This window comes from Trachypithecus francoisi, unplaced genomic scaffold, assembly GCF_009764315.1.
Source record: "Trachypithecus francoisi isolate TF-2019V2 unplaced genomic scaffold, Tfra_2.0 Lachesis_group3, whole genome shotgun sequence".
Classification (NCBI taxonomy): Eukaryota; Metazoa; Chordata; class Mammalia; order Primates; family Cercopithecidae; genus Trachypithecus; species Trachypithecus francoisi.
In genome coordinates, this window is record NW_022681468.1 from 146,480,857 (window position 1) to 146,506,805 (window position 25,949).

At 46.4% G+C, this 25,949-nt stretch overlaps 1 protein-coding gene and 1 long non-coding RNA gene across 11 annotated transcripts in view; both read left to right on the forward strand.

Moving 5' to 3' along the window:
* Positions 1 to 2,003: 2,003 nt before the first annotated feature.
* The window catches only part of PPIP5K1 (diphosphoinositol pentakisphosphate kinase 1), a 52,887-nt gene continuing 28,941 nt past the window's right edge, over positions 2,004 to 25,949 (forward strand). For 4 of the 10 annotated variants that reach the window (XM_033190311.1, XM_033190313.1, XM_033190310.1 and 1 more), the window contains exons 1-24: positions 9,311 to 9,459; positions 10,217 to 10,412; positions 10,855 to 10,945; positions 11,158 to 11,243; positions 11,558 to 11,712; positions 11,855 to 11,956; positions 12,425 to 12,586; positions 12,690 to 12,811; positions 14,556 to 14,657; positions 15,477 to 15,563; positions 15,682 to 15,757; positions 15,906 to 16,015; positions 16,102 to 16,184; positions 16,379 to 16,510; positions 16,667 to 16,788; positions 17,060 to 17,242; positions 19,555 to 19,696; positions 19,883 to 20,106; positions 20,428 to 20,555; positions 20,764 to 20,878; positions 21,050 to 21,157; positions 22,085 to 22,201; positions 22,342 to 22,506; positions 25,363 to 25,453. In XM_033190311.1, coding sequence (XP_033046202.1) covers positions 9,313 to 9,459; positions 10,217 to 10,412; positions 10,855 to 10,945; positions 11,158 to 11,243; positions 11,558 to 11,712; positions 11,855 to 11,956; positions 12,425 to 12,586; positions 12,690 to 12,811; positions 14,556 to 14,657; positions 15,477 to 15,563; positions 15,682 to 15,757; positions 15,906 to 16,015; positions 16,102 to 16,184; positions 16,379 to 16,510; positions 16,667 to 16,788; positions 17,060 to 17,242; positions 19,555 to 19,696; positions 19,883 to 20,106; positions 20,428 to 20,555; positions 20,764 to 20,878; positions 21,050 to 21,157; positions 22,085 to 22,201; positions 22,342 to 22,506; positions 25,363 to 25,453 — 3,046 coding nt within the window. In that variant the 5' untranslated portion in view covers positions 9,311 to 9,312. Of the gene's footprint in view, positions 2,050 to 2,468; positions 3,883 to 8,923; positions 9,018 to 9,284; positions 9,460 to 10,216; positions 10,413 to 10,854; positions 10,946 to 11,157; positions 11,244 to 11,557; positions 11,713 to 11,854; positions 11,957 to 12,383; positions 12,587 to 12,689; positions 12,812 to 14,555; positions 14,658 to 15,476; positions 15,564 to 15,681; positions 15,758 to 15,905; positions 16,016 to 16,101; positions 16,185 to 16,378; positions 16,511 to 16,666; positions 16,789 to 17,059; positions 17,243 to 19,554; positions 19,697 to 19,882; positions 20,107 to 20,427; positions 20,556 to 20,763; positions 20,879 to 21,049; positions 21,158 to 22,084; positions 22,202 to 22,341; positions 22,507 to 24,576; positions 24,727 to 25,362; positions 25,454 to 25,949 lie in introns of those variants that run through there. The other 6 variants (XM_033190307.1, XM_033190312.1, XM_033190309.1 and 3 more) reach the window with 4 other exon arrangements.
* On the forward strand, positions 4,557 to 5,911 carry LOC117070772. The gene is made up of 3 exons (XR_004432043.1): positions 4,557 to 4,879; positions 5,205 to 5,451; positions 5,779 to 5,911. It is a non-coding gene; the product is annotated as an uncharacterized LOC117070772 (long non-coding RNA).

A 25,949-nucleotide genomic window follows, 5' to 3' on the forward strand; every position in this document is an offset into this window, starting at 1 on the left:
TTGAATTGGATTGTTCCAATGATTACTAGGGACAGAGTCTACATTTTCAGGGGGATAGGAAGGGAAGTTAACTACCTGGAAGATGCTATAATAGCTAGTTTGAAGGGCTAGAGTGGTGGAGGGGGTATGAGCCTGAGCATGAACTAGGGAGGCATCTATTCCTCTTAGAATAATCTATTGCAGCCCTTAGAATCATTTCTCTGTCCATTCGGAAGGCCTTGTGGGGTCAGTACAATGTGGCATCACTGGAAAAGTGGCAAGACCTCTAATGTTGCAGAGAAGAAAGAGGGAACAACTGTCTTGACCAGGGAAACCCCAATGAAGATGCAAAGATAATAAGAACTATATCATATACAATAGAAAATGCTTCCATATTATCAGTACCCTTTAAGTGAGGTGTTTTGTTGTTGTTGTTTTTTGAGACAGGGTCTCGCTCTGTCAGCCAGGTTGGAATGTAGTGAGGTGATCTGTGCTCACTGCAAACTCTATCTCCTAGGCTCAAGTGATCCTCCCACAGCCTCATAAGTAGCTGTGACCACAGGCATACGCCACAACGCCTGGCTAGCTTTTGTATTTCTTGTAGAGACAGGGTTTCATCATGTTGCCCAGGCTGGTCTTGAACTCCTTGCACTCCATTACACTCCAGCAATCTGCCGCCTGAGCCTCCCAACGTGCTGGGATTGTAGGCTTGAGCCACCACAACCGGCCTTAATTAGTTTTTTTTTTTTTTTCCTGAGACAGAGTCTGGCTTTCTTGCCAGGCTGGGGTGCGGTGGCTCCATTTCGGCTCACTGCAATCTCCACCTCCCGGGTTTAAACAATTCTCCTACCTCAGCCTCCCGAGTAGCTGGGATTACAGGTGCGCACCACCACATCCGGCTAATTTCTGTATATTCAGTAGAGATGGGGTTTCACCATGTTGGCCAACTCCACCGCCTGACCTCGTGATCCGCATGACTCGGCCTCCCAAAGTGTTGGGATTACAGGCGTGAGCCGCCGAGCCTGGCAATAGGTTTTTAATCCCAGTTTTATGGATGAGAAAAATAAAGGCTCAGAGAAGTTAAGTGAGTCGCTCAAGGCTGTACAGATATTAAAGGTAAGGCCAGGATTCAAATCCAGCTTTGTCTGGAGCATAGAGAAAAAGCAGGCTGTGGAGATAGGAATCAATTTGTCTAGAATTCCAGGTCCATCCATTTTCTTGCCTCCTCTGTAAATGTCTCTCTGTTCCTTCTCTTAACTTTGTCTGCTTCTCTCCTTGTCTCTTTTTTGTCTCCAGTCTCCCTGTCACTCCTCTTTACATCTGTTAATATTTTCAACCTTTATTTATTGGATCTGTACATATGAGACTCTGTTTTGTCTCATAAGACAAACAGAAGACCCGTTTTTTTTTTTGTTTGTTTGTTTGTTTTGAGACGGAGTGTCGCTCTGTCGCCCAGGCTGGAGTGCAGTGGCTTGATCTCGGCTCACTGCAAACTCCGCCTGCCGGTTTCACCTCATTCTCCTGCCTCAGCCTCCCGAGTAGCTGGGACTACAGGTGCCCGCCACCGCGCCCAGCTAATTTTTTGTATTTTTAGTAGAGACAGGGTTTCACCGTGTTAGCCAGGATGGTATCGATGTCCTGATCTCTTGATCCGCCCGCCTCGGCCTCCCAAAGTGCTGGGTTACAAGCGTGAGCAACCGCGAGCGGCCTTTGGAAGACCTGGTTTTGCTCTGAAGGAGCAGCAACGGCACAAACTCTGCCTCTTCCTCTTTCTCAGCATCAGGCTTCCCACCCACCCCGTCGTCTCATGGAACATCTCTGTCTAGACCATGCATCTGGACTTTGGCGACGCAGTAAGAAATCAAAGGAAGGGAGCATCAAGTTGCTTTCCCTCCCGGAGCCATCAGGCGTCACGCTCCTCCGTGCAGAAGCGCCGGCCAACGCAGCCTGACTCTGTTGCCGGTGCGCGCCCTTCGCTGATTGGTGGCACCGCAAAGAAGTCGCGCTTTGATTGGGCCACTGTCAGGTGTCGCTGCCGGCAGGTTCGGCTGCGCGAGCGGAGGGAGGCGGGTGAGTGAGGGCCGAGGGCGGTGGGGGAGTGGCTGGGGCTGGGGGCGGTATCGGAGGGGGTGGGCGCGGTAGAGTGGGCTTGGTGGATTCCCGGAGCAGCGGTTCGTTCTGGGTGGGCTCCGCTTTGGGAGGAGGCCCAGCGGAGGGGCCTTAGTGTCAGCGTAGGGAGAATGGGGCGGCGAAGGCGGGGGCGGGCAAAGGCTAGTGGAGTCGGGATGGGAGGGCGGTATTCGTGAGCCGGAGCTGTGCGAGGAGAGTACCGAGGAAAGGGTCGGCGGGAGAGGAGGTGGATGGATATGTGGGGGTCTGCGTGAGGAAGAGGGGGTCCTGCGGGAGGATGGAGGAGCGGAATCATACATGGGAGAGGATCAAGGTGGAAGGGATCTGCGCCAGGAGGGGTGGGGCTGGAGTCCAGGGGTAAGGGGTAGCTTGAGGAATGGGTTGCGGCTGAGAGAAGACAGCCTCGAGAGGGGTGGTGTGAGGAAAGAATGGATGGCAGGCCGTCATTGTGCGGGGTCACTGGGGGATCAATATAAAGATATTACCCAGTATGGTGACTGGTGCGAGGGGGTGAAGGAGTTTAATATTGGGGAATCAGTGAGTGAGAGGATTAGTTGGATTGATGGAATTAGTTGACCAATGATACGGGGCTGGATGGGGAGGCTGCAGTCAGTATTGGGGCAAGAGTCGTAGCAAGTTGGGGAAGGACGATGGAACGAAGCAGCTGATACTGAGAACAGGGAGAGGAGGACAGTTGATCGGAGTCGGAAGGAGGAGTGTGTCTGAAGAATTAAAAATTGCATTAAGAAGGAAGTGAGGCGTCCACTGTTCAAGGTGGGCAGAAAATAGTGTTGGTGGCCTGAGGAGTTTTTCTGTGTTGGAAGTATTCCTGCCTGAAATTTGTATTGATATTTCCTCTTCACTACCAGTGGAGTCCACCATCGAGTGCATAGTGATTTAGGAAATTAAATGACTATGCAAGCAGCCCTAAAGTCAAAGGGATAAAGAAGTTACACCGTGTACCCTCCCTTCTACCCCTTCTCCAGATCTGATTTAACATAGATGTTCCTGAGAAGATTGCCCGCCTGCCCCTCCCTCCTTACCTTACTCGCCTATCTCCTTGCTTCTTTCCTTCCATTCACGTTGATTTCTGTCAGCGTAAGACTGCCCTTTAGCCCAGTGTGGAGTGTGAAGTTTTCTTTTCTTTCGCAACACAGTTTGGGAGAGTGGCGGATGGGGAGAAGAGCATGGAAAACAAGGAAGCGGCTCTGGGAACACCACATTAAAGCCCAACTTCTCCCAGAGGTGCATCTAAATAAATCCTGGCTTATTTCATAGCTATTTCTGTCAGGCTTCTATTTTTGCTTTGTTAACTGGGAATTTAGACCTTTCGTCTCTCTTCAGCCACTTATTTGTAAACAGTCTCTTCCCTATTACTTACCATGCCTCATTATGTAGTTGCAATAGAATTTCAAGACCATGACTGTACATTAGGTAGAAAACGAGGACGGACTCAATGGAAGAAAGGGCATAGGGTTAGGAATCTTAGACTTGAGAGAAAGTCCCTGCCTCAGAGCGAGGATGAAGAATGCAACACAATTCTAATTGCTAAAACTATGCAGGGACCTTGGGAATGTCCCAAGTCAGGGAAATTGGGTCAGGTCACTGAAAAGGAATTCAAAAAATAGCCTTTTTATCAGGGAGAAGAGTGTGTATATGAGACACACAGTAATGCAACTAGAAATATTAAGTCTAAGGAGAATGTTGCACCCCTGTGGCAGTTGAGAAGTGAAGACAGCAGTTGATGAAGACTGGAAAAATCGAGAGTTCGAGGTCTGTATAAAGGTCCACTAGAACTTTTTTTTGTTGTTCGTTTGAGACAGGATTTTAACTCTTGTCACCCAGGCTGGAGTGCAGTGGCATGATCTCAGCTCACTGCAACCGCCGCCTCCTGGGTTCAAATGATTCTCCAGCCTCAGCCTCCTGAGTTGTTGGGATTACAGGCATGCGCCACCCCAACATTCTAATTTTTTGTATTTTTAGTAGAGACGGGGTTTCACCCGATGGCCAGACTGTTCTTGAACTCCTGACCTCAAGTGATCTGCCTGCCTTGGCCTCCCAAAGTGCTGAGATTACGGGCATGAGCCACTGTGCCCAGCAGTCAGCTAGAACTTTCTAGTCAAAATTGCAAACCCGGCCGGGTGCGGTGGCTCAAGCCTGTAATCCCAGCACTTTGGGAGGCCGAGACGGGCGGATCACGAGGTCAGGAGATCGAGACCATCCTGGCTAACACGGTGGAACCCCGTCTCCACTAAAAAATACAAAAAACTAGCCGGGCGAGGTAGCGGGCGCCTGTAGTCCCAGCTACTGGGAAGGCTGAGGCAGGAGAATGGCATAAACCCGGGAGGCGGAGTTTGCGGTAAGCTGAGATCTGGCCACTGCACTCCAGCCCGGGTGACAGAGCAAGACTCCGTCTCAAAAAAAAAAAAAAAATTGCAAGTCCCAGTTGTAATGAAAGAGTTTAAAATAAAGATAGAGAAAATAATTCAAGATTATTTTCAAAATCTATGAGACTAATTACATATATAAGATATCATTTCTGTAAGACAAGTTCATTTACTTAAGAAGTTGGTGGCTTTTACTAGAGTCACTGCTCAGTGTTTCTGAGAGCTTTTGGAGACCATGAAAAATTGCTGATGTGTGACTCAATTTTGTTTTTGGAAAATAATAACAGATATTCATATCCTTACAATTCATATGAACAAATGTTAACCTTTTGTGTATTTGCTTCAGATCTTTTTTTACAATTGAAATAAACATTGTAGATAAGGTTATGCCGGCGCGGTGGCTCAAGCCTGTAATCCCAGCACTTTGGGAGGCCGAGACGGGCGGATCACAAGGTCAGGAGATCGAGACCATCCTGGCTAACATGGTGAAACCCCGTCTTACTAAAAAATATAAAAAACTAGCCGGGCGAGGTGGTGGGTGCCTGTAGTCCAGCTACTCGGGAGGCTGAGGCAGGAGAATGGCGTGAACCCGGGAGGTGGAGCTTGCAGTGAGCTGAGATCCAGCCACTGCACTCTAGCCTGGGCGACAGAGCGAGACTCCGTCTCAAAAAAAAAAAAAAAAAAAAAAAAAAAAACATTGTAGATAAGGTTATGAAGTACCATTTGAATCCTCAGTTCCATTCTCCCTTCTCCTCAAAGGTAACTACTATCATGAATTTGATGTCTTTCTTTCCAGTCCCAGTTTTTATACTTCTGCTAATTATATATGCAGTCATAAACCATATGTAACATTTGTATTTATACAAATAGAATTGTACTGCAGGTATATTTCTGCAGTTTGTATTTGCAAACTGTCCATTTATTACATATAGCTTTTATTTTTACATTGTGATTAGTCTGTCATTTCTCTTTTTTTTTTTTTTTTTTTTTTTTTGAGACGGAGTCTCGCTGTGTCGCTCAGGCTGGAGTGCAGTGGCCGGATCTCAGCTCACTGCAAGCTCCGCCTCCTGGGTTTACGCCATTCTCTCGCCTCAGCCTCCGAGTAGCTGGGACTACAGGCGCCCGCCATCTCGCCCAGCTAATTTTTTTTTTTGTATTTTTTAGTAGAGACGTGGTTTCACCGTGTTAGCCAGGATGGTCTCGATCTCCTGACCTCGTGATCCGCCCGTCTCGGCCTCCCAAAGTGCTGGGATTACAGGCTTGAGCCACCGTGCCCGGCTAGTCTGTCATTTCTATATAAGACATTATATTTATTGATTCTACTTGTAACCTCTGAACTGTTTTGTTTTTCTCATTACCAACAGAGAGATGAAGAAGGTTAAGAACTTCCTCACAAAAGTCTTCTTATGTAGGAGAATTCTCTACAGCAGGGTTCTCCACCTCGGCACTACTGAGATTTAAGGCTGGATAATTCTTGGTTGTGAGGAGATATCTTATGCATTTTAGAATGTTCAGCAGTATCCCTGGCATCTACTCACTAGACGCCAATAGTACCTTTCCAATTGTGACAACCAAAAATGTCTCCTGCCAAACGTCCCCTGTGCAGCAAAATCACAGCTGGTTGAGAACCACTACGTTACTTGTGTGTACACAGAAGTGGAACTGCTGGTTCAAGTTAAAGTCTCTCTTTTTTTTTTCTTGAGACAGAGTCTTGCTCTGTCGACCAGGCTGGAGTGCAGTGGCAGATCTTGGGTCACTGCTTGCTCTGCCTCCCAGATTCACGCCATTCTCCTGCCTCAGCCTCCCGAGTAGCTGGGACTGTGGGCACCCACCACCAGGCCCGGTCGATTTTTTTGTTTTTTGTATTTTTAGTAGAGATGGGATTTTGCCATGTTAGCTAGGATGGTCTCAATCTCCTGACCTCGTGATCCGCCCGCCGCAGCCTCCCAAAGTGCTGGGATTATAGGCGTGAGCCACTGCACCCGGCCCTCAAGTTAAAGTCTTAAGATATTCTTACTTGTGCAGTTTTAGGCAGGATTTTTTTTTTTTTTTTTTTTTTTGTCACTGTTGCTCCTGGTATGAGGGACCTTGGCCTAGACTAGCACTGGTTCTATAGTACCAGGAGACACTAGAGAGAACATTGAGATTTCAGTTTGAGAATGGGTTGGAGAATGCTGTATGGATGCCTGTATCCTCAACCTCCCCTCCCAACCACACTAGACCTCTTTGCCTGAACAGATTTTTGAACTTGGGCGTCTGTCTTTTATTATTATTATTATTATTACTGTTATTATTATTATTTGAGGCAGGGTCTTACTCTGTCACCCAGGCTGGAGTGCAGTGGCATGATCACAGCTCACTGCATCCTTGACCTCTTGGGCTTAAACAATCCTTCCACCTCAGCCTATTGAGTAGCTGGGACCACTGGCAAGTACTACTCACTATGCCTGGCTAATTTTTAAAAACTTTTTGGCCGGGTATGGTGGTTCATGCCTATAATCCCAGCACTTTGGGAGGCCGAGGTGGGCAGTTCACGAGGTCTGGGGTTTGAGACCAGCCTGGTCAGCATGGTGAAACCCCGTCTCTACTAAAAAATAATGCAGGCCGGGAGCAGTGGCTCAAGCCTGTAATCCCAGCACTTTGGGAGGCCAAGACGGGCGGATCACGAGGTCAAGAGATCGAGACCATCCTGGCTAACACGGTGAAACCCCGTCTCTACGAAAAAAATACAAAAAACTAGCCGGGCGAGGTGGCGGGCGCCTGTAGTCCCAGCTACTCGGGAGGCTGAGGCAGGAGAATGGCGTAAACCCGGGAGGCGGAGCTTGCAGTGAGCTGAGATCCGGCCACTGCACTCCAGCCTGGGCGACAGAGCGAGACTCCTTCTCAAAAAAAAAAAAAAAAAAAAAAAATGCAAAATATGGCCGGGCATGGTAGGGTGTGCCTGTGATCCCAGCTGCTCGGGAGGCTGAGTCAGGAGAATTGCTTGAACCCGGGAGGCGGAGGTTGCAGTGAGCTGAGGTAGCGCCACTGCACTCCAGCCTAGGTGACAGAACGAGACTCCGTCTCAAGAAAAGAAAACTAATCTTTTTTTTTCTTTTGAAACAGAGTCTTCTGTCACCCGGGCTGGAGTGCAGTGGTACAGTCACGGCTCACTGTAGTCCTGACCTCTTGGGCTTAAACAATCCTCCCAGGTTAGCCGCCCAAGTAGCTGGGACCCCAGGCATGTGCTACCATCTCTGGCTAATTTAAGAAAAAGCTTTTGTTGGCCGGGCGTGGTAGCTCATGCCTGTAATCCCAGCACTTTGGGAGGCCTAGGCGGACGAATCATGAGGTCAGGAGATCGAGACCATCCTGGCTGGCACGGTGAAACCCCGTCTCTACTAAAAATACAAAAAAAAAAAATTAGCCGGGCATGGTGACGGGCACCTGTAGTCCCAGCCACTCAGGAAGCTGAGGCAGGAGAATGGCTTGAACCCAGGAGTCGGAGCTTGCAGTGAACCGAGATGGCGCCACTGCACTCCAGGCTGGGCGACAGAGCAAGACTCTGTCTCGATAAAAACAAAAGAAGAAAAAGCTTTTGTAAAGGCACGGTCTCCCTGTATTGCCCAGGCTGGTCTCAAACTCTGAGGCTCAAGCAGTCATCCTGTTTCAGCCTCCCAAAGTGCTGGGATTACAGGCATGAGCCCCTGTGTGCAGCCTTATATTTCTTTTTGTAGAGATAGGATCTTGCTATGTTGCTCTGGCTGGTCTCAAACTCCTGAGCTCAAGCGATCCTCCTACCTCAGCCTCCCAAAATACTGGAATTATAGGGATGAACCATGGCATCTGACTGGGCATCTGTCTTTTAAGGTGGAGTAGATGAAGGAGAGAGAGAGCAAGGGGGTTTTATTATGTTTTTTATTTTTGGTTTGAGAGAGGGTCTCACTCTGTCACCCAGGCTGGAGTGCAATGGCATGATCTCAGCTCACTGCAATGTCCACATCCCGGGCTCAAATGATCCTCTTGCCTCAGTCTCCCAAGTAGCTGGGACTACAGGCATGCACCACCATGCCTGCCTAATTTTTGTATTTTTTTGTAGAAACTGGGTTTCGACATGTTGCCCAGGCTGCTCTCAAACTCCTAGACTCAAGTGATCTGCCCTCCTTAGCCTCCCAAAACACTGGAATTAAAGGTGTAAGCCAGTGTGCCTGGCCTTAATGTTCTGATATAATACTTAGAATGTAGGGTGCCCTCAATAAATATTTTTCAAGTTAATCTTTGGGAAGAATGAAGATGAGGTTTAAGGGGAAAGGCAGCTGAGCTCTGTCATTCCTCTGCCTTTGAATTAAATCACTGAATTCAACACTACTGTGATGAGGTGGAAAAGGGCTAGGAACATTGTGGAATGAGTCAAAGTTTGAAATGTCATTCTAATTCTCTTCTGGTAGGACTCAGCAGTAGCCTTCCTTGAGGACCTGCCTTTCCCATTTACTGCCTGAAGTTAATGTTTCTTGCTGGCCAAATCAGGGACATGCCGGCATTGTAAGGGCTGATTATCTGATCCTCTTACTAATTTATTGGTTGGGGTGGGGTGAGCAGGGAGGAAAAAGGATACCTTGGTTTTTCTTTTATGGCCCTTTCAGCATCTCAAGTCATAGCCCATATGCCTCCTTTCTTGTTGATCCTTCTTCCTATAGCTTTTTTTTGTTTCCCCTTATAGTTCCCTCTTATGCTTTTCATCTCCATCCCCATCCCCACCCACTGCCAGGGGGCTTGGGTTCTGAGCTGATGGGGTACCCCCCTCTGCAGAGCGGGATGAGTGGGTGTTCCGGCAGGGATGTGGTCATTGACGGCCAGTGAGGGCGAGAGTACCACTGCCCACTTCTTCCTTGGAGCTGGAGATGAAGGGCTGGGCACCCGTGGAATAGGCATGAAGCCAGAAGAGAGTGACAGCGAGCTCCTTGAGGACGAGGAGGATGAAGTGGTAAGAATGGGGAAAATGATGTAACTTGGTGTTGGAGTCTCTGTCCTCAAGAGTTAAGATTCTATTGGTTGGAGATACCTCTCTGTTCTTTCCAAATGCATAGACTCCCTGTCATAAACAGGCCCTATCCTGGTTTAGGGGAAGCAGTAGAGATTAGTTAGGTTGCCTCTCTTAGAAACCCCTGCCCTGGCCGGGTGTGGGTAATCCCAACACTTTGGGAGGCCAAGGCAGCCGGATCATTTGAGGTCAGGAGTTCGAAACCAGTCTGTCCAACATGGTGAAACCCTGTCTCTACTAAAAATACAAAAATTAGCTGGGCATGGTGGTGGGTGCCTGTAATCCCAGCTACTCGGGAGGCTGAGGCAGGAGAATCACTTGAGCCCAAGAGTTGGAGGTTGCAGTGAGCAGAAATCATGCCACTGCACTCCAGCCTGGGCCACAGAGTGAGACTCCATCTCAAAAAAAAGAAAAAAAGAAACCCCTGCCCTTAGGATCTTCCTGTTGTCTCATGGTTGTTGGTTCTGTAGCTCTCCTGCTTGAGCACGTATTTCCTACTGTGGAAAGGCTCCTATTCTGTAGGCAGTTGGAATCCCTAGCTGTGCCCCAACCTAGATCAAAGTTAGGAGGCACCATTTATCCCATAGGTCCAGAGTCCTGGCAAGAAACTCTGTGCCCTAAGAAGATAAGACAGTGTTCCCCGAAGGGGATGATATTGGTGGGAAGTTCTTGAGTTTCTGATAGCACTTCCTCTCTGTAGCCTCCTGAACCTCAGATCATTGTTGGCATCTGTGCCATGACCAAGAAATCCAAGTCCAAGCCAATGACTCAAATCCTAGAGCGACTCTGCAGATTTGACTACCTGACTGTTATCATTCTGGGAGAAGATGTAATCCTTAATGAACCTGTGGAAAACTGGCCATCCTGCCACTGTCTCATCTCTTTCCACTCCAAAGGTTGGGGTTTGGGAAGGAAAATGGGAAGGAATGGTGGTGGGAATACTGGTTTGGGACATGAGGTTCTTATTGTCTTATTTCCTTAGTAAAGAGCCGTCAGCTACTTGTGACACACTAGAGAATGGTGCCAAGGAGTTTGCTTTCCCTACATCTTGGAGAAGTTGCTGGGGATTTAAAGCCTATAGTCTAACCTCAGGACAACTCTTAGGATCTCTGGACAGAATTGGGTCTCTGGAAGGACTGTAAAAATAATTTGTTTTACTTTTTCTTGATAAATATCCTAGACTTGGGGAGCTGGGCAGAAGAATAAGTGATGGATTGAATGGGTAGAGGAGCTCAGTGACAGCTAGTCGCTTTAATATGTCTTTCTATCTCTCTTGCTCTTTTCTCGTTCTCTTTCTCTTCCTTTCTTTGGTCTCTTTATTTTGTGTCTCCATTCCAGGCTTCCCTCTGGACAAAGCTGTTGCTTACTCCAAGCTTCGAAACCCCTTTCTTATCAATGATCTGGCCATGCAGTATTACATCCAAGATAGGTATAACTTCCTGTTGACCAGTGAGATGGGCGGCTTTGGGATCATGCATGTTCAGGGAACCCACTCTGAGAGGGGCAGAGTCAAACAAACATGCCTAATTTTTGTACCATAATTGTGTGCCCTGGTGTCTTTTAATCGTGTGCAAATGAAATCCCTAGCCTCTCCCCTTAGTTACTCCCACCTCTCCCAGCTATTTTATTTGGGGGTGACAGGAGGGAGGTGTACCGGATCCTGCAGGAAGAGGGTATTGATCTGCCTCGATATGCTGTGCTCAACCGTGATCCTGCCCGGCCTGACGGTGAGTACCTGGCCTGAGGGAGGGTTAGTCCTGCCTTTCCTTGCTTTCTATGACTTAGCCACGTTTCCATCTTCTAGACATCTCCTATATACCACCTATCTATGTGGGGTTTTGGTTATTGGATTATGGGTGGGGTTAGAGCCATAAGTCTTCGGACAGAGTCTTGGACCTGTTATATAGAGATTTTACCTCATCTATTACAAAGATATAGTCATAAAAATTTGAGGGTTATAGAGATGAAAACCTGGGGAAATGAGAATTAGTAACATTCCACAACCATAGGCCATAGGAATGACCACACACCCACCTTTCAGAATGCAACCTGATAGAAGGTGAAGACCAAGTAGAGGTCAATGGAGCTGTCTTTCCCAAGCCCTTTGTGGAGAAGCCAGTGAGTGCAGAAGACCACAATGTTTACATCTACTACCCCAGCTCAGCTGGAGGAGGAAGCCAGCGTCTCTTTCGTAAGGTAGGGGAGACATTTGAGCATCTGGAGAGTCAGAGAGGTAAAAGGGCAAGGATGAGGTTGTGGGGAAGGAAGATGGAGAATTTGGGAACAGAATAGAGAGTTGAGACAACATTGTTTTTTCTTCTTTTTTTTTCTCTTGAAGATTGGCAGCCGAAGCAGTGTTTACTCTCCTGAGAGCAGCGTCCGAAAGACGGGATCGTACATCTATGAGGAATTTATGCCAACAGATGGCACAGATGTCAAGGTTATGGTGGATACAGGGATTTAAGAGGTTACAAATGTCTGGGTGGGGATGGGATACTTGGGAAGCAGGTGGAAGTATGTGGGGAGGAGGTCCTAGAAAATAACATGATGTGAATGTGATTGGCTTTCATATTCAGGTGAAGATAATGAGTGGAGGATTCAGACATTCACATTTTTACTATCAGAGCAAGGGCAAGGCTGACTTAGAAAAATGGTATAATGTTGGTAAATTATTTTTTAATAAGGACTGTCTGACAGTAGTGGAGTCCTGAGGAGAAATTCGTAATGTTACTTGAGTAGGGCTCAGTAGGAAAAATGTTGGTCAGTCCCCTTAATGCTCAGGATTTGTTGGTTTTGTTTTTGTTGTTGTTGTTTTACTCTGAAACTAGTCTACAGACCTAGTGCTCATATTGTCTTCTTATATACAGGGTGAGCTGTGAGCATACTCAGTGATGCTATGTACCTGCAGGTGTATACAGTGGGGCCAGATTATGCCCATGCTGAAGCTAGAAAGTCTCCAGCTTTGGATGGGAAGGTTGAACGAGACAGTGAGGGGAAAGAGATTCGATATCCAGTCATGCTGACTGCCATGGAAAAGCTGGTGGCCAGGAAAGTCTGCGTAGCTTTCAAGGTAGAGGAGGGCCCAGGGAGGTTGCGAAATGAGGGAGAAAGGAAGGAACAGGGGTCCAGGAAGAGTAACTGTCTTGTTCTCATCTTTCTTCTTTTCCTTGCAGCAAACAGTTTGTGGGTTTGACCTTCTTCGTGCCAATGGTCATTCTTTTGTGTGTGATGTCAATGGTTTTAGTTTTGTCAAGAACTCGATGAAATACTATGATGACTGTGCCAAGATTCTGGGGTAAGAGACATAGTGGTCTATGCTGGGGAGAATGGGCTTACAGAAGAATATTTGAAAGTTTTTGCTTTATTTTAAATATCATAAAGATGATTTAAAAGTGAAAAAGCAGGCCAGGCGCGGTGGCTCATGCCTGTAAACTCAGCACTTTGAGAGGCTAAGACAGGTGGGTCACCTGAGGTCAGGAGTTAGAGACCAGCCTGGCCAACGTGGTGAAACCCTGTTTCTACTAAAGATACAAAATTAGCCAGGCATGGTGGTGCATGCCTGTAGTCCCAGCTACCAGGGAGGCTGTGGCAGGAGAATCGCTTGAACGCAGGAGGTGAAGGTTGCAGTGAGCTGAGATCGTGCCATAGTACTCCAGCCTGGGTGACAAGAGCGAAACTCTGTCTCAGTAAACAAATAAATTAATTAATTAAATAAAAATAAGAAAGAAGGGGCTCCTCAGGCTCCTTGCCTTTCTAACACTGCCCCTCCAGAGACCATTGTTGTTACAAGTTTTAGACATAACAATTTATCTTTTTCTGCCATATCCAAGCTGTATTTATTTTACTAAATGTGATCATACTATAATACTGCTCTGCAACTTGACTTTCCAAGAAATTTGTCACATAATGTATAAACCATTCAAAAATATATAAGGAATGATGACTATAGTGAGCATCTATGTATTCACCACCTAGCTTATGAAATAAAATGTTAGGAATATAGGCCGGGCACGGTGGCTCACACCTATAATCCCGGCACTTTGGGAGGCCGAGGCAGGTGGATCACCTGGGGCCAGGAGTTTGAGACCAGCCTGACCAACATGGTGAAACCTCATTTCTACTGAAAATACAAAAATTGGGCAGGCTTGGTGGCTTCCGCCTGTAATCCCAGCACTTTGGGAGGCCGAGGTGCATGGATCACTTGAGGTCAGGACTGGTGAGACCAGCCTGGCCAACATGGTGAAACCCCGTCTCTACTAAAAATACACACACAAAAAAATTGGCCGGCATAATGGCGGGTACCTGTAATCCCAGCTACTTGGGAGGCTGAGACAGGAGAATCACTTGAACCCTGGAGGCGGAGATTGCAGCGAGGTGAGATCATGCCACTGCACTCCAGCCTGGGTGACAGGAGTGAGACTCCATCTCAAAACAAAACAAAACAAAAACAAAGAATTAGCCATGGTCAGGTGGGCCCCTGTAATCTCAGCTGCTCAGGAGGCTGAGGCAGTAGAATTGCTTGATCCCAGGAGGTGGAGATTGCAGTGAGCTGAGATCATGCCATTACACTCCAGCCTGGGCAACAACAGTGAAACTCTGTCTCAGAAATATATAGATAGATAGATATATACACATACACACACATATATAGGTACACATGTGTATATATGTACATGTATGTATATATACACATACATGTATACATATGTGTAGATATACATATGTGTGTATATATACATGTATGTGTATGTGTATATATATTTTTGTATATATATATGTAATTGAAGCCCCTATATACGCCTCCCTGGTAACATCCCCTCCCCATCCCCAGAGGGAACCACAATCCATAATTTGGTGTTTGTCATTCACATATATTTATTTATATTTTTACTGCATATGTATGGGTATTTGTTTGTATGTTTTTAGACTTTATATCAACGTATTCTTCTGCCTGCAGCCTGCTTGTTTTTGTGAGGTTCATTCATATGAGTAGTTCTGGTTTATTCGTTTTTACATGGCTTCTTTGTTTCTCTTTCTAGGAATACCATAATGCGGGAGCTTGCCCCACAGTTCCAGATTCCATGGTCCATCCCCACAGAGGCTGAGGACATTCCCATTGTTCCTACCACATCTGGCACTATGTAAGCAAAAGTAAAAGATGTGGAGTAACCTACTTAAGACCCATGGGATTCCTTCAGCCAGACTACTGGTTACTTCCTGACCCCACACTATCTGACTAATGGGGCCTGGGCCTCTTATACACAGTCTTCTTAACTCCACTTATATTCCCTGCCTTTTTTTTTTGAGACAGAGTCTCGCTGTGTTGCCCAGGCTGGAGTGCAGTGGCATGATCTCGGCCCACAGCAACCTCCACCTCCTGGGTTCAGGTGAGCACATCTGGCTAATTTTTGTGTTTTTAGTAGAGACGGGGTTTCACCATGTGACCAGGCGGATCCTGAACTCCTGAGCTCAAGTGATCCACCCGCTTCCCCATTCCAAAGTGCTGCGATTACAGGCGTGAGCCACCGTGCCCAGCCTCCATTTATATTCCTAATCACAGTTTCCTTTTCATTTTCTTTTTTTTTTGTGACAGGGTCTGGCTCTGTCTCCCAGGCTGGAGTGCAGTGGTGCACTCATGGTTCACTGCAGCCTCTACCTCCTGGGCTCAAGTGATCCTCCCACCTCAGCCTCCCAAATAGCTGGGACCACAGGCGTGTGCCACCATGCCTGGATATTTTTTTTCTTTTAACTTTTTTATAGACAGGTCGACCCTATGTTGCTCGTGCTCACCCTATGTTTCTCCTGGGCCTAAGTGATCCTCCCGCCTCAGCCTCCCAAAGTGCTGAGATCACAGGCATGAGCCCTGCTCAGCCCCTCTATTTTTTGACATGTCAAGTAATGTGATGACAGGAGGTGGGATGGAGGTGTGGGAGAGGCTCTGATAACATTTATGATCTTAGGATGGAACTTCGTTGTGTCATTGCAATTGTTCGTCATGGGGATCGTACTCCCAAGCAGAAGATGAAGATGGAAGTGAAACACCCAAGGTAGGAAGAGTGTCCTAATTTACACAAGTAGGTTTTCGTGAGGAAGACTGCTTGGGGGACAACTCCTGGAGGCTTTGACTGTCTCATCCCACACTGAAGCTTCTCATTATTTCTTTAGGTTTTTTGCCCTGTTTGAAAAACATGGTGGCTACAAGACAGGGAAATTAAAACTCAAGCGACCTGAGCAGCTCCAGGTAAGGTAGTGAATCTGGCCAGGAGGAGCAGTACTATGAGAGAGAGAGAGAGAGGGTATGGCATTGGGAGTGTTGATAAAAGACTAGGATCAAAAGGTAACTGTCTAGGGCTTGGCTTTCTGCATGGATACCTTATTATTTCCTCTAGGAGGTGCTGGATATCACAAGGCTGTTGTTGGCTGAACTGGAGAAAGAACCAGGTGGTGAGATCGAGGAGAAGACTGGAAAACTAGAGCAGCTGAAGTCTGTATTGGAGATGTGAGAAAGGGGATAGCAAAAGGGAGCCAATAACAGTGAGAGTTGGGGTGCTGGAACAGAAAATAAACTGTGACTTTATCCTGCAGGTATGGTCACTTCTCAGGTATAAACCGGAAGGTACAATTGACTTACTACCCTCATGGAGTAAAAGCTTCTAATGAGGGGCAAGGTAAGATGTAGTCCCCCTTACCATTACCTCTCAGATCTTGTGTTCTTTTTATTTTTTTTTGTCTATCTTCTCTCCCCGCCTATAGATGACCTATACCCCAAATTACGTCTCTGGTCTCCTCAAAAGACCTAACATTTAGATGTTCCCACTACTTTTCTTAGATCTAGACCATTCACTGCCCCTTGTTTCCTCAGATCCCCAGAGGGAGGCTCTGGCCCCATCTCTGTTGCTGGTACTGAAGTGGGGTGGAGAACTCACTCCTGCTGGCCGTGTTCAGGCTGAGGAGCTGGGGCGAGCTTTTCGCTGCATGTACCCTGGAGGACAGGGTGAGTGTTTTGGGGAGTAAACACAACAGGGCTGGGATAAAAATGATTAGAGAGTAAGTTGGGGAAAATCAAGTGACAGAAACAGTGGGGAAATGAATATTTTTTCCTCACGAGTATTTATAGCAGTTCATTCCTGGTCCCCCGCTTTGTCCCCAGGTGACTATGCTGGCTTCCCTGGTTGTGGGCTGCTTCGTCTCCATAGCACTTTCCGCCACGATCTCAAGATCTATGCCTCTGATGAGGGTCGTGTTCAGATGACTGCTGCTGCCTTCGCCAAGGTGCATACTACAGTTCTATAGTCCCAGTTTCCATTAGGTAGAGAAGCAGAGAGTTTAGAGAACCAGTTGGAGCATTTCAGGGTGCTTGTAGGCCAACTCAGAAGTTTCTGCATGTATTGGACCCATTTTGTACTACTGAGAATGAGCTGAGAATTATCAGTGAGGGTAGGCCCCATCTCTTCAACCAGGTCCCATTCGATCCCTGGGACCATCTAGGCCTAGGGATACTGACCTGCAAGGGAAAGAAATAAACCTTGTGCTTTCTCTTTAGGGCCTTCTGGCTCTAGAAGGGGAGCTGACACCCATTTTGGTGCAAATGGTGAAGAGTGCCAACATGAATGGGCTACTGGACAGCGATGGGGATTCCTTGAGCAGCTGCCAGCACCGGGTGAAGGCTCGGCTGCACCATATTTTACAGCAGGATGCGCCCTTTGGCCCTGAGGACTACGACCAGGTCAGGCTCTAAAATAACCTGGATCCCCAAGTCCTAGAATTCTCAATAGTAGGGATCAATAATAACGGTATTTACTGCATGCCAGGCACTGTTTTAGTTGTTTTACACATATTATTTAATCCTTACAGCAACCCTTTGAGATACGTACAGGTCCACAGTCTGTTATGCGTAATTTTGAAAGTTAGAAAGATTTTTTTCTTGACATTAAGATTCATTTGGCAGCTAAACCTGACACAAACTGTCATAAGATTTTTATAATCCTTAGTTTTGCCACTTAGTGTAAATAGTCATGCATTTTGTGGCAGAAATATTAATGTGTTTGATTGTGCCATAGGCCCTGTTGGGGGTATTATATACATATGGCGTATATACTGTATTCACTTCTAAATTCCCACACATTCTCATTCCAAAGCACAGCTCAGATCCCAAGGACCCTGAACTAAAGAATGTTTCAGTTATCCATTGTTGCATAGTAAACTACCCCAAAACATAGTAATCTAAAACAACAACCATTTTATTATCTCTCACAGTTCCAGGCTCATCTGATCTTGCTTGGAGTCTCCCCTGAAATTGCAGTCAGATATTGACTGGAGCTGGAACCATCTGGAATTTCAGCTGGGATTGTGGGATGGCTGCCTCTCTCCTTCTGCATGCTCTCCCAGTAATCTCAGTGCCCCTTTTCTCCACATGGTTCTTCATATGGTTTCCGTAGCATGATAGTTGGATGTATTAAATGGTAGCTGTAGGGATATTCAAAAGCAGAAGCTTGGCCGGGCGCAGTGGCTCAAGCCTGTAATCCCAGCACTTTGGGAGGCCGAGATGGACGGATCACGAGGTCAGGAGATCGAGACCATCCTGGCTAACACAGTGAAACCCCGTCTCTACTAAAAAAATACAAAAAACTAGCCGGACGAGGTGGCGGGCGCCTGTAGTCCCAGCTACTCGGGAGGCTGAGGCAGGAGAATGGCGTGAACCGGGAGGCGGAGTTTGCAGTGAGCCGAGATCCGGCCACTGCACTCCAGCCTGGGCGACAGAGCGAGACTCTGCCTCAAAAAAAAAAAAAAAAAGCAGAAGCTTAGAAGCTTTCTTAAAGTGTAGGCCCAGAATTAGCACAACATAACTTTGTTATTTTTTATTGGTTAAGTAGTCACCAGGCCAGCCAGTTTTAAGGGAAGGGAAGGAAGACAAATAATTGATGGTGATCTTTAAAGCACTACGAGGACTACAGATCACAAGGACTTTCTTCCCATTTTACAGATGAGGAAACCTAGGCTCAGAAGAATCTAAGCAATTTTCCTCATGTCATCCAGCTAACACAAACCCAAGGAGTCTAACTCCAAAACCCAGGCTGTTACATTGTTTTACAGTATTAATTCTAGTATATGCCATTACCCAATATGGTCATTCTTTTTCCTGCATATCTAGGCCACAATTTACCAGGCAGTGGTTTTCTACTCTTCCCACTCCTCGTTTCTGATAGGTTCTTTTAAAAAAAGTTTAAAAATTTAAAATTGTGGTGCTACTTTAACCATTTTTAAGTGTACAGTTCAGTAGCATTACATGTATTTACATTGTTGTGTAACATTTCTGATTGGTTCTTAAATGAGCTAAGTAAGCACATTGCTCTGATCCCGTAACATTTTCTGTGTTCTCTGAATAGGACTTGATAAGGAACAGGACGTTGCTCCTTTATTTCCCAATCTGTTGCTCACTGTCAAACTCAAAAAAGCTAAGGCAGCTTTCCTTTTCTGCCTTGCCTTCTTTTGCAAGCAAGAATGAAACTTGTGAAGACCTAAATAGAATTGTGCATTTTCAGCCACAATCTTGATTCTCCCTCCCCATTTCTCATTGACTGTTACTGTCCTAAAAGCCTGAGTCGGAACCCAGTTCTGAGGCAGCATTTCTACTCTAGGCTCAGGCTAGCATCTTGTTTAGAGGAAGAAGATGATGTTATCTCTGATCTCTACTCATGAAACCATTCTGTGGAGATTTTGAGGGATTTTGGTTTAATCCTTATTCTCCAGTATTTTCCATGTGTATTCTAGAGCCCTCAAGAAAAGAACTTAGGTCTGTTTTATTTTCTCTGGACTCTAAGACTCTTAAAATCAATCCCTCTTAGATGACTATATGCTAGAGCAGTGCCCTTACCTGAAGGCCTAGAGCTGCTGCTATGCCCAGTAACCTAAGAATGCTCACTGGAGTGAACCAGCATACAGATCTGTATTGTGGGTCGTCTCTGTGTAATAAGCTCACAGGAATCTGGGCAATTAGTGCTGAGCTTATCTTTCTTTTCTTCTCTCAATTCTTCCTAGCTGGCTCCCACCAGAAGTATTTCCCTGCTCAACTCCATGACTATCATCCAGAATCCTGTGAAGGTCTGTGATCAGGTATTTGCCCTGATCGAAAACCTCACCCACCAGATCCGGGAACGAATGCAGGACCCCAGGTCTGTAGGTGGGTATGAATACTATCTTCCCTTCAAGGTCTCGGGTATGGATGGGTTTCTCAGGCATTCTTGTGTCATCTCCTAAATGTCAGAGACCAGGCCTCCTCCTGCCTCTGGTTCTACTTCAGAGTCGTCAGGGTCTTTGGTTGGAGGTAAAATCTTTGATTCTTATCTGATTTCTGCCTTTCTTCCAGACCTGCAGCTCTACCACAGTGAGACACTAGAGCTAATGCTACAGCGTTGGAGCAAGCTGGAGCGTGACTTTCGACAGAAGAGTGGGCGCTATGATATCAGTAAGATCCCTGACATCTATGACTGTGTCAAGTATGATGTGCAGCACAATGGGAGTCTGGGACTTGAAGGCACAGCAGAGTTGCTCCGTCTCTCTAAGGCATTGGCTGATGTGGTCATTCCCCAGGTGTGTCTTGTATAAGGGACTTAGCCTGGGGATGAGGGTGTTGGGAAGGAAAGAGAAAAGGTGAAAAGGAAGGGTGATTTGGGACTAGAGGAAAGCCACTTAGAGGAGGAATAAGTTGAGTTTCTACATTTCTCAGGGTCCAGTCTGGCTCTTGGTAAGTACAGGAGGCTAATTCAGGAGACATCTGAAGAGGGGGAATGTAGTGGATATGAAAGAAGCCCTAGACGTGAGGTGAAGACAGGCATGATCTTGGTCCTGGGAATATGAGACATGAGAAAACAAGATTTATTGAGGTATTTATTCCTGGCCTGTGGCCCCTAGGAGTACGGGATCAGCCGGGAGGAGAAACTGGAAATTGCTGTGGGCTTCTGTCTTCCACTGTTGCGGAAGATACTGCTTGACCTGCAGAGAACCCACGAGGATGAGTCTGTCAACAAGCTGCATCCCCTGTGAGGGAGGGCTGGGAGGGGTGTTGGATGGAGGGAGGGGCATGTCAGGGAGTCTTGGGGGAATCAAGGCTGGGACAGCCTGGGGAAGCAAGAATAGACAAGATTTTGGGATGGAAAGGAGAGAAGTCTTTGAGTTGGGAGAAGAGAGTTTGCAGAAGGGTGGGAGGAGGATTAACTGACTGTGTGAGTGATTTAGCTGTTATCTCAGGTACTCCCGAGGCGTGCTCTCCCCAGGTCGCCACGTTCGAACGCGTCTCTATTTCACCAGTGAGAGCCACGTCCACTCCCTACTCAGTGTCTTCCGTTATGGAGGACTTCTTGATGTAAGGATCCTCCTTCTTCTTTAGCCTGTGAACAGATTTTTTTCCCGGCATTCTTTCACTCTTCTCCTCATGCTTTTTAAATGAAAGCTTTCTCCCTTCTCATTAGCTCCCTGCTCATTCCCTGCCTCCCTTTTCCTTAAGCAATGGCTTACCTCTTTTTGCATTTGGTAGGAGACCCAGGATGCACAATGGCAGCGAGCTTTGGATTATCTTAGTGCCATCTCAGAGCTTAACTACATGACCCAGATTGTCATCATGCTTTATGAGGACAACACACAGGTGAGGAGCTAGCAGGTGGGGTATGAGAGGAAGGCCCCTTCTTTTGACTTCTATTTTTTAAAAAAACTCATTTATCCTTATAATTTGGAGAATCCAGCTAGGTATGGCACTTAGGCACAGATGACACAGAGCATCCAGGAGGTTCTTACTGGAACAGAAAATATGTTCTGGGATATTGCTGAGCCAGAGAGATCACCTAGAACACAGCTCTGGCATTAGGAAGAGTATGGAATTTGGGACAATGTTATAAGTCTTATTTTCTTAAACATGGTTATACATATACCTTCTGCATATGGCTCCACAATGATACTTTTTTTTTTTTTTTTTTGAGACAAGGTCTCACTCTGTCACCCAGGCTGGAGTGCGGGGCTGCAATCTGAGCTCACTGTAGCCTTGCAACCTCTTCCTCCTGGGCTCAAGTGATCCTCTCACATCAACCTCCCGAGTAGCTGGGATGACAGACATGTGCCACCATGCCTGGCTAATTTTTTGTATTTTTTGTGAAGATAGGTTCTCAACATGTTACCCGGGCTGGTCTCGAACTCCTGGACTCAAGTAATCTGCCTGCTCCAGTCTCCCAAAGTGCTAGAATTACAGGTGTGAGCCACTGCTCCCGGCCCAGAAGATACCTTTAAATGTGCTGTATGCACCATAGCCAAACTGAGTTATTGTGGAAGGTGATGGGAACGATTGTAAAGCTGGAAATTCAAAAGTCACATGCAATGACGAAATCATAAATGGTAGACATTAGGGAATGAGGATCCTGTAAGAGACAATATATAGTTGAAAGGAAGCTATAACAGGTCAGCCGCGGAGTGGGACAAGACACTGAATTCCTGGGAGGATGAATCCTCTTGAGTTCCTCTCTACTTCCACCACAGTATCCAACTTCTCCCAACTTCCCCCTCTTGTGGTGATGTCCCATAGGATCCCTTATCAGAGGAACGGTTCCATGTAGAGCTACACTTCAGCCCTGGAGTGAAAGGTGGTGAGGAAGAAGGCAGTGCCCCAACTGGCTGTGGATTCCGTCCAGCCTCTTCTGAGGTGGGTCAGAGTGCTGGGATTTGGGACTGAAGGAACCAAGTGGTGGGAAACGGTACAGGGAGAAGTAAAAGGGTTGGGTAGTCTGGGATTAGGAGTTTGGAGGCCATTAACACCTCTCTTATCTGCCTTTTTTTGTATAGAATGAGGAGATGAAAACCAACCAAGGCAGTATGGAGAACCTGTGTCCAGGAAAGGCATCAGATGAGCCAGACCGGGCATTGCAGACTTCTCCCCAGCCTCCTGAGGGCCCTGGCCTCCCAAGGAGATCACCCCTCATTCGTAACCGAAAAGCTGGTTCCATGGAGGTAATGAGAGGTCCTTGGGAAAAAAATGAAGGGGTGGCAGTGCTCATAGGACTATATCCACAGATCCTCTAGATCCCCTTGGGGGTACTCTTGGGACTTGAAGCAGAGTCCTCCTGCTCTGATTGATGTTTTACCTAATCTCTCTTTCAAGCTGGTCTCTCAATAGAGCTTCTTTACCCTGGTTGCTACGTCTCAGATTAAAGAGTTGCCACTGAGGGGTGCCTGAGAGATAAGGGTTTAAAGAGATAAGATTAAGAGGAGGGCTCTGGATGAATTTGAAAAGGTAGTTCTTTAAAATGAAATCTAGTAGAAACAGCTTGAACTCTGGGCTAAAATCCCAGTCTGATACTTGGAAGCTGTGTGACTTGCTGGGTAACTTCTCTACACTTCTCTGGCCTTAACTTCTCTAAGCCTCAATTTTTTTTCACCTCTAAAATGTGAGTAGTATCCACCTTATAGATGCTCAACAGACAGTAATATAGTAACAATACAATTGATATTTAAGGTCTGGTCCTCTCCAGCTCTTGGTCACCTTGGGTAAAAATTATAGCTCAGATAGGAGCAAATAGCTGGCACTTTTTCTGTACTGTCGTTCCAGAAAGTGGGTCAGCCAAGAGCTTTGTCTGTCTTCCTCTTGTTCTGATGAGGATCTTTATCAGCATGGGCCTGTATTCTGCTATTCTTGAAGTTTGTCTTAGTTCTGGTTCTAGATCTTTAGCCTGAAGGAAGTAAGTGTTATTAATCTCACATTATGTCCAGCTAACCATCTGAGCTTTTTGTTTTGGTCTTTTTCCTGGAAAAACTATTTCTGTCTTTGGCCCAATTATATCCCCCCTCCCTTTTTTTTTTTTCCTATCTAGCTCCTTCTGTATCACTTACATTCATTTTGACACCACAGTTTATCCCTGTCTCAGAGACTTTGACTATCTGATTTAGATTCTGCTCTGTCCTGATGACTCTGTTCACCTGGCTCAGTGCCAGGTCTCTATCTTAGAGGAATTGGTTTTTCCATTTTAGGGATCTATCAGAAGAATCCATAATGAGCTGACCTAGGTTCAGCAAAAGGTTTGCAATTCAGATTTTGGAGAAAGCTGAGAAGATGAACTGCAGTCTCTTCTTTTGATTCATCCTTTACTTCCTGATTATTTTAAGGTGAAATTGACATTGGTAATATGCACAGTTTCTTTAGGTAGGATATACATTATTTTCTCTTTGAGTGTAAGTTGGTATCCGTAGTACTCTATTACCCTTTATACTCACATGCAGTAGATCACATGGATAGAATGACGCATAATCTTCCATCAATAAACTGCTCCTCCCAATGTCTTTCCTATTCACATGGTCTGCTAGTCTCTCCTGGTGCTGTTGTGCTTGAACCACGCCCCCCGCCCCCCACCACCATTTTCTTGTGGTTTATGCAGTTATAAGACATAGGCAGCTGGGTGTGGTGAATCACACCTGTAATCCAAACACTTTGGGGGCCTAAGTGGGAGAATCATTTGAGGCCAGGAGTTCAAAACCAGCCTGGGCAACAGGGCAAGATCCTGTCTCTACAAAAAAATTTTTTTAATTAAAAAATGTAAAAAAAAGAAGGCACAGGCAAAGGAAAGCTCTCAGTATATCATCTCTCAGACTTGATAAGATTGATTTCTTTCTTTCAGGCCTATAGGAAGCTTCCTATTGTAATCACATTCCTTCTTTTCAATTACTGCTTAGACCCTGGCTTATCCAGGGTGATGGCTGTCCAGGATATTTTCCTCAGCTTTGCAAGAAAATCATCTCTCTGCTCCTTGGTCACAGAGCCTTATAATACTAATATTAATATGTATCTTCCTTGCTCTATAAATATAGGCATCCAACTTGTCCTTCCCTCCATCCCTTCTTCTCCTCTTGTCATCTCATACTTTTCAACTTTTTTAGATTATAAAACTTATGACCTTCATAGCAGCTATGCCCTAGCTGGTCATCCTCTCTAGCCCTGTAACTAGCTCTGCCCTGTGGGCACTGGGACTTTTGGGATCCTGGGGTTTAAAGGAGCCGTGACCGGCTTTCCACCCGGTCTGATTGCAGGTCATGAACATGCAGTGCACGGGGAACCTGGACCTCATCCCCTTGCGGGGACGGCGCCGCAGGAGGTCGGGAGACCTCCCCCGGCCTTCCCCAGCCATCGGCCTACAGCCCCGGGCTGTGTCCACCACTCACCTGGCATCCTGCACACAGGTGTCCCTCCCTACCTCACCTTCCTGTTTTACCTTCTGTCTTTGCCTTTTGGGATCTAGGGACTCAGACACTATCTAGGTGGGATGTGTGTGTATTGGGGGTTGTGTGATTGGGCCCTTGTGGGCATTGTAAGAATTCTGTTTTATGTTTCTAGGGGTGAGATAGTTGGAGGGGAGGGCTTCTTGGTTCAAACAAGAAATGTAGTATGGTTGCCGTAGCCACAGCTGTCCCATGGAAAGAAGAGAGGGTGGCCAGACTTTCTTATTTGTGGCTGAGCCATTGTGATTGGCTTTCTGAGTCTTGTGGGGGGATGGATACGATTAGGAAACTCTGCTCTGCTGAGAACTAGGAATGGGTTGAATAATGAGTTCTCAAACTCAGATTGGGAATGGGAGGGCTCTGGGAAAAGGCATCTTGAAAATAGAAGTGGCTTCTAGTATAGAAAGATGCCCCAGACGGTTCCCTCCATAAAGTGCATTTTCTGTTCCCTTTTCATCCCTCTTCTCCTATAAATCCTTTGGTTCTTGCAAACTTTCTAACATTGCTTGGCTTTGTAGGGACAGGAATTCAGGACCTGGGTTTTATGCTTTTGGGTTGAGGTGGCAAAATGATTAATATAGAGTCCTTTTTCTGCAGGTACTTTCTGAGACTTCATCCTCAAGGCCTGGTGGCTACCGGCTCTTTTCATCTTCACGGCCACCCACAGAAATGAAGCAGAGTGGCTTAGGTATGGTTTTGCCAGCATTTCTCACCTATTGTTGGAAAAGTTGTCTGTCTGTTCTTCAGAGTTTTATTGTGGGAAACCTTTGTCTTTCGGTTTGGGACCATCCAGTCAGTGGAGTATCATCAGGTGGGGGTAGGGAGGATGAAGTGGGAGAAGCCATAGTTAGATGTGAACTTGGATCTCAGATGATTGTTCCATCCCAGGAAGGTGTTCATCTCTTGGTTTTCTATACCAATCACATTTCCCTGGCCAAAGGGCATTTTTCTGGCTTTCCCTCTCATTCCTTATCTGTCCCTCCAGTCTAGTCCAGACCTTAAGGGGCCATGGAGACTCTGAACCTTCAGAGTTATCAGAGACAGAGCTATAAATAGAGGTACTTGCAACCCTCGTAAATGTATTCCTCATTTGAAGAATTGTGCCATGTCTTCCCCTGAAACCTGTGTTTTTCACATCTCCGCTCTTGCCCTTCCTACCACCTTGCCCTTTCCTCCATCATCTC